Source organism: Mastomys coucha, unplaced genomic scaffold (assembly GCF_008632895.1).
Source record: "Mastomys coucha isolate ucsf_1 unplaced genomic scaffold, UCSF_Mcou_1 pScaffold22, whole genome shotgun sequence".
Lineage (NCBI taxonomy): Eukaryota > Metazoa > Chordata > Mammalia > Rodentia > Muridae > Mastomys > Mastomys coucha.
The window spans coordinates 243218577-243229161 of NW_022196905.1; the positions used below are offsets into that span (position 1 = coordinate 243218577).

Below are 10585 nucleotides of genomic sequence, written 5' to 3' on the forward strand. Positions count from 1 at the left end.
TGTTTACCTGTGTTCTCTTGTATTTCTTTGAGGGTGCTATTTATGTCTTTCTTAAAGTCCTGTATCATGATTTTTAGATCTGAATCTTGCATTTCTGGTGTGATGGTGTGTCCAGGACTTGCTATGGTGGGAGAACTGGGTTCTGATGATGCCAAGTAACCTTGGTTTGTGTTGTTTATTTTCTTATGCTTGCCCCCCACCATCTGGTTAACTCTAGTGCTACCTGCCCTTGCTAAATCTGACTGGAGCCTGTCTTCCCTGTGATCCTGGATGTGTCAGAACTCCTCAGAGTCAAGCTGTCTCTGTGATCCTGTGATTCTGGGATCCTGTGACCCTGGGCTTATTAGAGCACCTGGGAGTGGAGCTTCCGCTGGGTGTTTTGGGACTGGCTGTAGTGTTTGTGCCCAAGGTCTGCTCAGGGCACCAGCCCAGACAGACTGCCATATAATACATGTTATACACATATACTCAAGCCCCAGGCATTCTGATCTTGATTCTGATTCTAGCTATTATTTAGAATCCCTGTCATCAGAACACAGGGTTGCTGTTGTTTGGAACTTGAAGATTGGGGTTTGGAAGTGAGGGTGCCCAGGTGCCCATTGTATACACATTTGGGTGTCAGTCATTGAAACTCACTATAAACTGTCAGAACAAGAGATGTTTTATCTTAGAGGTTAAAGACAGAGAGCTATGGAGCCAGGCATAGTGGCACATGCCTGTTATACTAGCACTTGGGTAGTGGGGGCAGGAGGGTTAAGAGTTCAAGGTCAACCTCAGCTACAGGGTAAGTTTAAGGCCATCCTGGGTTACAGAAGACCCTGTCTAGAAATGAAGGAAGGAAGAAAGGGAAGGAACAGAAGGAACAAAAGGAGGGAGGAAGATAGATAGATAGATAGATAGATAGATAGATAGATAGATAGATAGATATGCTGCTTGCTGGTGACCTTTGAAGAGTCCAGGTGAGGTAGAAGGAGGACAGTTGATTGAAGTTTATCCTGGAGGCTGGAGAGATGGACTTAGTAAGTGAAGCACTTGTGTTACAAGTGTGAGATCCTAAGTTCGAGACCCAGAACCCACATAAAAAGCCAAGAGCCATGGCAAGAATTTGGAATACCAGTACTGGAGAGATAGAAGCAAGAGGGTCCCTAGGGTTCACCAGCCAGCCAGCCTCAGCAAAAAAGTAGTGAGAGACACTGCCTTAAAAAAAAAAAAAAAAAAAAAAAAAAAACAAGAAACAAAAACAAGATGGATAGCCCCCATGAAGAATGATACCAGAACTTTTTCTCTGACCTCCGAATGTATGCGCTGACCTACACACATGCACCTGCACACACAAGGAACTAGGAGTGCCACTGACACAGGTGGGTGGGAGACACTACGTTGGGGCAAGGCAAGTTGAAGTGCTGTGGAAAGGACACAGGAAAGAGGGAAGGACACGAAAGAACTAACAGAGATAACAGGCAGACACATATTCCCTCACTCAATCAAGTAGGGTCCAGCCCCAGACTTGTAAGAATAACCACTTCAGAGGCTAGGCCAGCAATGGGGAATGGAGAGGTGGCCATATAGCCCACACTCTTCAAATACCTTAAAGTCCACTATCGTCGCCATTACTGGATGCTAGAACACACTGCCATCCTGCTTGCCAGGAGTGGTTGAATCATCCAGAAGAAAAACAATTAATTGAAATAATTTAAACCAGCACTGTAATCAAGAGTGGAAAAGGGTTTGTAGGACACAGAGGGGAGTGCCAATAAGAGAGGGTACCATTTGAGCTGGCCTGAAGCAGATGTGGGAGTGTGCTGGGCAAGGAAGAAAGCATTTGGCAGAAGGCACAGAGGCACAAAGGTTTGGAAATCACAAGCAAGCAGTCATGCCTATCAGGAACAAAGGTGGCTGGTAAGACCGGATGGAAAGGCAGAGCTAAGTCGGACTGAGGGTGTCTGGATTTTTCTTCTCTGAAGGCATTGGAGAGCCAGGAAAACAGGTTCAGGGGAGGTAGGTCTTCGCTGTAGCTCAGAGTGTCCTGGAACTCACTACACAGCCCAGAATATCCTTGGTTACGGGTGTGGGCCACTGTGCCCCACAGAGAGGGTTTTAAGAAGGGTGGTAGGGTGGTCTCCTCTGAGTTGTGTTTTGCTTTGTTTTTAAAATTGCTTTTGTCAGTGTCCTCTAGAGAAATGAGAACACGCGTAGGAGGGCTGAGAAGAGCTTGAGGCGGTGTGTGTTCAGACCATAGACCTGATAGTCTTGACAGGACAGTGGCCCTATGTTTGGAGTGGGAAAATAGGATCTAGAGCTCCTGGTCGACTTAGGAGATGACAGTCTGGGAGGATGGGATATGAAGACAGAGAAGTACCCAGGGCTCCAAGTTTTGGCCTTGACTTCATCTGCAGTCTCCAACAAAGACTACCTGGGCTAAGGGGGTAAGGACAAGATCCATGGTAGAAGGAAGGATGGACCCTGGGGAGCCCTGCCTGCCTGGACCAAGCCACTGGTTAAAAAAAAAAAAAGGAAGAAAGAAAGGAAGGGAGGGAAGGAAGGAAGGAAGGAAGGAGGGAAGAAAAGAGAAAAAGAAAAGAAGGAAAAAGAAAAAGAAAGCAACAACAGAAACCCTCCAGGAAGCATGCACACGTGCACAGAGCCTGCCCCGCTTTTGTCTTAGGTTCTCGTCCATCACTGCTGACCCCGGGGTTGAAATCATCTTCCTCACTACCAATTCAAACTCATTGCGTGCCCGCAGGTGCCTTCAGGAATCCTGGGGTCAGATCTTATCCATGTACTTAAACACGCGGAGACAGTATGAGTGGCTGCATTTCAGCGAGGACTGCCTCTACCTGAATGTGTACGCCCCGGTGCTCGCGCCTGGGGACCCTCTGCTGCCAGTGAGTACTCTGTTTTCTTGTGTTGTTATTGTTGTTGCTTTTTTTTTTTTTTTTTTAATTTGAGTACACTGTTAGCTGTCTTCAGATACACCAGAAGAGGGCATCGGATCTCATTACAGATGGTTGTGAGCTACCATGTGGTTGCTGGGACTTGAACTCAGGACCTTTGGGAAAGCAGTCAGTGCTCTTAACCGCTGAGCCATCTCTCCAGCCCCCAAGTACTCTGTTTTCTATTACCTGCTGTAACCCCTTTATCATCCTACAGACCAGCTCAGGCTTAGGTGACCTCTCTTGCCTAGGTGATGGTTTGGTTCCCTGGAGGTGCCTTCCTCGTCGGTTCGGCTTCCACCTACGAAGGCTCAGAGTTGGCGGCCCGTGGGAAAGTGGTGCTGGTGTTTCTGCAATACAGGCTGGGCATCCTGGGCTTCTTCAGGTGGGCCTTGGACCAGGGACGGGGCCTTCACCTTCCTACCTACCCGTCCCAGGTGCAGAAGGTGGGCGCTGACTGAAGGGGGCGTGGCCCGTGGGCGGGACCCAGTGAAGAGGGTGGCATGAGTCAGGCCTGACACTGTGGAAGGAACCAGCGGGCACTGGATACCATCTCAACAGAGTGAGTCTAAGAAAGACTTAGGTTGGGCAAACTGGCAGCTCTCTAAATCCTCACCATTGAAGTTTGGAACCCTGACCATGAATCTCGTGTGCCTAGCACGGGCAACAGCCATGCCCGTGGGAACTGGGGGCTGCTGGACCAGATAGCTGCTCTGCGGTGGGTGCAGGAGAACATCGAAGCCTTTGGTGGAGACCCGGACAATATAACACTATTTGGCCAGTCAGCGGGAGCTATGAGTGTCTCAGGACTGGTGAGTGAGATTTCCCATGGACCAGCCGAAAAATAGGCCAGCATGTTTTCACACTGCACAGTCACGTGTGTTGACCTGTATGTCCACAGACATGCGGGTCCACAGGCATGTTCTTACCCCTTGCCCAGGACTGCATTCCTGCCAAGGGGACAGCTGCTCACAGTCAAGGTTGCTTTCTCTTCAAGAATAGCACCCATAGAGGTCATTGAGATGGCTCAGTAGGTAAAAGTGCCTGCCGGCCCCGCCGGGCAGTGGTGGCACACACCTTTAATCCCAGCACTTGGGAGGCAGAGGCAGGCAGATTTCTTAGTTCGAGGCCAGCCTGGTCTACAGAGTGAGTTCCAGGACTGCCAGGACTACACAGAGAAACCCTGTCTCGAAAAAACAAAACAAAACAAAAAAAGGTTTCTTCTATAACTAGAAGGTGCCTAAAAGAGTCAAATTCACAAAGACAGAAAGTGGAAGTCTGGGGGCTGGAGAGATGGCTCAGTGGTTAAGAGCACTGGCTGGTCTTCCAGAGTATCCTGGGTTCAATTCCCAGCTCCCACATAGCAGCTCACAAGTGTCTATAACTCCAGTTCCAGGGGATTTGACACCCTTACACAAACAGAACACTAATACACATAAAAAATAAAAAGGATTTATCCAAGAAAGAAAGAAAGAAAGAAAGAAAGAAAGAAAGAAAGAAAGAAAGAAAAGGAAACCTTGAGACAGATGAGAGATTCAAGGGTAGCCTTGGCTACATAGTAAATCTGAATCTAGTATGGACAACACAAGAAGACTCTGTCAAAAAAAAAAATCTAAAGAGACAGGTAGATCTGTAATTCCCAACATTCCAGGGGCAGACCAGAATTACCTGTCCAACCTGAGCTACACAGCAAGGCCCTCCCTGTCCAAAACTAACAAATTAATTGACCAAATAACTAAATAATCTTGCAGACAGAGACATTGATGCACAAAAATGAAGTAACTATTTTAAGTGAACTATCAAGCCAGGATAGACTTTGTTCTATGGCTTGGTTTGGCTTGGATATTTTTGTTATTTGTTAACACTGTGTCTTATTCTGCTGCCTCCCCCTCCTTGCTGGCCTCAGACATGGTATTTAGATCAAGCTGCCCCAGAATTTGCTATGGAGACAAGGTTGGCCTCAAATGTATGACTTGCAACTGTCCTCCTGAGAACAGGGACAGCTTATAAGAAGGGAAATAAGACCGGATGTGGATTAGAGAGGGCTCTCCATCTTCTGCAAGGAGCTGAACTACAAAGAAGTAGAAACATGGACTAGGAGGCCATCTGGGAGGTGAGGGAGCAGGGCTGGTTCCAGAAGAGATGATGAGGGCAGGAAGAATGGAGAGCAGAGGGCACTCACTGAGTGATTCACATGGCCAACTGTTCAGGACTAGAGTAGCTGCATGTGGCCAAGAGCAAGGGAGGGACAGCCCCCAAGTTGGGTGGGTAATGTCAAAAGAAAGGCTCTATCCAGTTTGAGGCAGACTAGAGCAGGTTAGAGACACATAAATTCTGAGCTATCCAAAGATCTAACTTTTCCAAGAGAGCTGTTAGCACAGGTAATTGGAGTTGTGGTGATGGGGTCTCGCCTACCTGCATTTGTAACCTGTAGCAGAGAAAGACCCCTTATTCATACCTCTCACATCCTCAGATTGACTCTGGGACCTATAGAGGCCCCTGCATAGGCCAGAGACTGAAAGGCACTGGCTTTAAGTCTAGGCTCTAGCCTATGACCTACAACTCCCTCCAAGATGCTCATCTCTCAGGCTGCTTCCAAATAGTCAGGCAGGCATCCCAATACAACTCAAGTGGCCCTATATATGGAACTCCTGGGTACTCTGCTTCTAATTCCTACAGCTGCTATCACCCCTAGCCCAGGGTCTATTCCATCAAGCCATTTCCCAGAGTGGAACTGCCTTACTGAAAGCCTTCATCACTCCCGATCCACTGAAGTCAGCCAAGGTGAGCATCGCTCCTTTCCCAGAGCTTAGCAGGAGAGGAGAACGATGGAGACACCCCTGGACACCCCTTCTCTTCTGCAGAAGATCGCTCACCTGGCTGGCTGCGACCACAATAGCACAAAGATCATGGTAGAATGCCTGCGGGCTCTATCGGCGGACGAGATGATGCTTGTTTCTAAGAAGATGGTAGGTAGAACACTTCAGGTGCCTTCCCCGTCAGCCTGCATGCTATAGCTACCCATCGAGGCTTCCCCAGGGAACCAGTCTCTGGCACACACTGGGAGAGTTGCTCCTCCTTCCTATCTTTTTCTCTCCTTTACAGACATTCTTTCATGCTAACACCCATAAAGATCCAAAAGAGGTGAGTAAGCAGTGGTCTTCAATTTGAGTGTTTATTAAGTACCTACTAGGTGCCAGGTCCTTGGGAATACTTGAGGAATTATTATACTTGAGGCCAAATTCCCTTCCCCAATGAAACTGTTGCCCCGCTGGAGAGAGACAATAAGCCTTATAAATAAATTAACTACTCGCCATCCTGGGAGGTATGGTAAAGGGAGTGTAATTTTAAATGGAATGGATTATATATGCCTCATTGAAGTGATATGATGTAAAGGTTTTCAAGAGATAAAGAATGGACTATGGGGATGGCTGGAGCAAGCATCTGAAGTCTAAGTAGCCTGATCTTGTCTGTCCTTGTCCCCTCCCCATGTTCACCTTCTTAAGTATCATTACGAGCAATCTCAGTTTTTACCAAAAAGGCTTAAGTCAGAACAGCTCTTGAGACAGACTGAGCTGAGCACCCAAGTCAAAAAGGCCCTCAGAGAATATGCGAGATAGATAACCAGCTGGAAAACACCCCTGGCCTTACAGATCGTGTGGTTCCTGAGCCCAGTGGTGGATGGTGTGGTATTCCCAGAAGACCCTGTGGTGCTCCTGACCCGTGGGCAGGTCAAACCTGTGCCCTACCTTCTAGGTGTCAACAGCGCAGAGTTCGAGTGGAACTTGCCTTTTGTGAGTGGATAGGAAAAGTGCTCACCATTGTGTGGGTTTGCAGAGGATGGCCCTGAGGCAATGTTTGAGTACCAAGTCAGATTTCAGTGCCCCCACTGAGGATGCAAAAGTCATCTATATTCCCTGTGCAGGAGAGCTGGCCAGGAATGATTGAGGGGAGATAGGAGAGGAGTCATCAACCCCTGAGCCTCCAAACAGCTATACATCGTAGGAGCCTCCTTGACTCCCTGGGTCAGGGCAAATGCTCTAGCTCAGAATGGGCCCTTCCCTGCTCTCTGCTTCAGTTCAGAACCAGGTGGCAATGCCAGAGAGTGAGTAGGACAGGTTGTGGGCCTTTCTTGGGAAGCATCTTGTCTGGGGATTCTACATGTAAATAGGCAAGAGCTCAGACCTGACCCTGGACCTCTGGGTCCTCTCCTGAGCAGATTATGAAGCTTCGGATAAATCAGCGTGCAATGAACAAAACCTACATCGCCAAACTGCTCTGGAATTTCAACGCTCTGCTGGTGAGGGGTCCCATGGGCAGGATTATTCAGTGTGAACAGGACTGTATCTCCTGCCCCACCCCCCAACACATACACACACACACTTCTTTTAAAACATAGGAGCTGCTCTCTGTGCAGGGGGTCCTGAGGCAAATGGGATCATTCTTGGAGAATCCTAAAGGAGTTTGACATGGGATGAGATGGTTGCTGACGGGCCAGGTCTCTGAAGTATCCTTAGGGTCATAGGAGGCAAATGTGGGAATAAGAATAAATCATGATAGAGACCTTCCTAGAAATCCCATTCCCAAAGGTCCTTGGGAGCCGAGGCTGGGTGCAAGCCAATGGTGTACCCTCCCTGGCCCAGCTAGTGCAACAGGCCTCAGGGTGAGTCTTGCATCCTGGCTCAGAATATCACTAAGGAGCAGGTCCCACTGGTGGCAAGAGAGTACTTGAATGAAGCTGTCAGTAACCATGACTGGAAGATGTTCCGAAACCACCTGACAGACCTAGTCGGAGATGCCACCTTCGTCTATGCCACACTCCAAGCCGCACGGTACCACCGAGGTATGGGGTCCCTAAGAGTAACCACACTGCTCCCCTACACTCTTCAACGGAGCTCCTTCCAACTTAGGTCACCTGCTCTTCCCCCACTTTCTCCACACTTTGAGCTAGACCGGGACTCCAAGAGGCCACAGAAAAGGCAGTAAAAAACAGAGGAAGAGCTGTCCCTTAGGAATAAGGGCTCAGCCTCCCTAGAGGAGAAAGCTGGAGTGGCAGAGACAGTACCTAGGTTTAGAGCAACTTAAAAGCCAGGCTGGGGGATGGAGAGATGGCTCAGCGGTAAAGAGCACCAACTGCTCTTCCAGAGGTCCTGAGTTCAATTCCCAGCAACCACATGGTGGCTCACAACCATCTGTAATAGGGATCTGATACCCTCTTCTGGCATGTGAAGACAGTGACAATGTACTCATATACATAAAATAAACAAATCTTTAAAAAAAAAAAAAATGCCAGGCTGACTGGGCTTGGGAAAATGAGTCTGAGAGGTCAAAGGTGACGCTGGAAAGGACAGACACTGAAGGCCCCTAAATACCATGTCCTGAACAGAGGAGGGAAGATGACAGCTTCCATGAGCCTTGCCATAATCTTGCCAGTTAGGTTTTAGTGTCCCCAGCTCTGCAGCCCCGGAGAGTTTGAGGGACTTGCCCACTGTCATTTAGTGATGTTTAGTGCAGGCAGGGTTCTAATTTGCTCCGTGATCCTTAGTCTGCCTGACGTCGATGGATGCAGTGCTTGGGGCAGACAGGGAGCTCAGGCAGAGACTTCCTGAAGTCCTCACCCATCTCATCATTTGTTCACAGATGCTGGCTCCCCCGTCTATCTGTACGAGTTTAAGCACCATGCTACTTCCGGCATCATTGTCAAACCTGGGGACGGAGCAGACCACGGAGACGAGCTTTCCTATCTCTTTGGAAGCCCTTTCTCCAAAGGTCCTGACACCTAATCTCCCCACCTCCATTGACTGACCATGGGGAATTATTCAGTCCCTAGTGTGGAGTGTACCCCCAGATGCAGAGTTGGGAGGTTGGCACCCCACCCTAGCTCTTTGCAAAATACCACATCCTCTTCTGCCCCCAGGCTCTTCCAGGGGTGAGGAAAAGGAATTCAGCCTCCAGATAATGAAATACTGGGCCAACTTTGCTCACACTGGGTGAGTCTAACCCCTTACACATAGAGACAATATTAGGCCTACAGGAACTATACACAGTCAAGCCTGGGCCCTTCTCTTTTTCCTTGGCAGTCATGGGATCCTAAAGGCCCCTAAAAAGTTTCCCTTCTGTCTCATGATGCACACTCTTCATCCCCTCAAGCATCCAACAGCATCTCACCAACATTCTTCTTTGTATCACACCCTAATACTGGAAGCTGGGGTTTAAGATGCCTGCCCTAAGCATGTACCACATCCTCCTACCCCACCCCATGAAGACAAGATTCCGAACAGGCACAATGGGAGACGTCCCATGGGGAGCCTCAAGGAGAGGTCTGGTCCTTTTAGAGGGGCAGAGATAGCCTCAAGTGGAAGAGGCACTTGATCTGAACCTTGGATTCCCCATGTGAACTTTCCTAGCTCCACCCTCTCTCTTCCATCGTCCTGTGACACTGAAGGAGCTGTTCTGAAATATCACCTAACCAAGTTATTCACTTGCTCAAAACTTTCGCGCCCCCAGAGTAAAGTTCCGTCCCCTTAGCCTGGCAGGAAAAGCCCTTCAAAATGTTTCCTGTGGCGTCATTCTTTCTGCACATCGTCCTCTTTATGCTCACCCAGATCTTACCTAGCCTTGTACTACCTGGTTGCTCACTTCCCCCATCTCCTTCTCTGGGCCTTGCTGTGTAGCTTGTGCTGGCCTCAAACTCCCTATTCTCCCACCTTATCTCTTGAGTGCTGGGACTCTCGAGTGTTCACCATCACACCCGGCTCTCCTACTCTTTCATAAAGATCTAAGTATCATTGCCACAAAGCCCTCTCGGGTCTCAGCTTCCCAAGTAAAGGTAAATGAGAAAGGGAGGCAAGAGGGGCAAGCCGAATGAGTGACAAGAATCTCTTTCCACTTCGGGGGGCCAGGGACCCCAATGATGAAAAACTACCCTACTGGCCTCGCTTTGACAAGGATGAAAAGTACCTGCAGTTGGACTTCAATACAAGAGTGGGCGTGAAGCTCAAGGAGAAAAAGATGGCTTTCTGGAGAAGGCTGCGCCAGCCTCAGGAACCTTAGAAGCGCCAGCAGTAATGAGAATGACCAAGCAAGAGGGAGCTATCCTACCATTCTGCCTCAAGGAGACTGGCCCTGGATGCATCTGAGGACAAGAGTCCTCTCCACTCAATCTAGGACCTGTAGAGGTTCCCAACTGCCTTCAGGCTGTAGCTGGAGCCCTAACCCATCATTTGGGGCTTAGTACCACCAGTCTAGCCTGATGTCCCATGACACCTTATATCTCACTGTCTAAACCAGGCCAGGGCCTTTCATTACACTGTGTTCTACCCACCCCCACCTTAGCCCCACCCCCACCCCAGAGCAATCTCTTTCCTCCACTTTATAAGACCTCTTATCCTTCATGATGTATGTGCAGCCCTCTCTTATGGAAAGTTCACACAGCCGCCACTTCCTGTCATTGTACCCTGCCTTCATTGATCATCTACTCTGTTCAACCTGCTTGCTTATGCTGGCCTCAAGGCCCCAGGCAATCCATTCATGATATGATGAAAAGCTTTGATGGCTCAGGGTCTATATCCCCTTCTCACATTCACCTCCCCCGGGGTGCTTCCAAAGCCTCTACCTAGGGATTGTCCTCAATAAAAAATGTGTTGACTTGA

The 10585-nt window shown here is 48.9% G+C and overlaps 1 protein-coding gene across 4 annotated transcripts in view; it reads left to right on the top strand.

Annotated features, from left to right (window-relative positions):
- The window catches only part of Ces4a (carboxylesterase 4A), a 21748-nt gene extending 11163 nt beyond the window's left edge, over positions 1–10585 (top strand). For 2 of the 4 annotated variants that reach the window (XM_031337101.1, XM_031337105.1), the window contains 12 exons: positions 2744–2885; positions 3185–3318; positions 3592–3745; positions 5613–5717; positions 5798–5902; positions 6039–6077; positions 6587–6727; positions 7153–7233; positions 7620–7776; positions 8574–8702; positions 8851–8923; positions 9836–10585. In XM_031337101.1, coding sequence (XP_031192961.1) covers positions 2744–2885; positions 3185–3318; positions 3592–3745; positions 5613–5717; positions 5798–5902; positions 6039–6077; positions 6587–6727; positions 7153–7233; positions 7620–7776; positions 8574–8702; positions 8851–8923; positions 9836–9986 — 1411 coding nt within the window. In that variant the 3' untranslated portion in view covers positions 9987–10585. The remainder of the gene's footprint in view (positions 1–2743; positions 2886–3184; positions 3319–3591; positions 3746–5612; positions 5718–5797; positions 5903–6038; positions 6078–6586; positions 6728–7152; positions 7234–7619; positions 7777–8573; positions 8703–8850; positions 8924–9835) is intronic. The other 2 variants (XM_031337102.1, XM_031337104.1) reach the window with 2 other exon arrangements.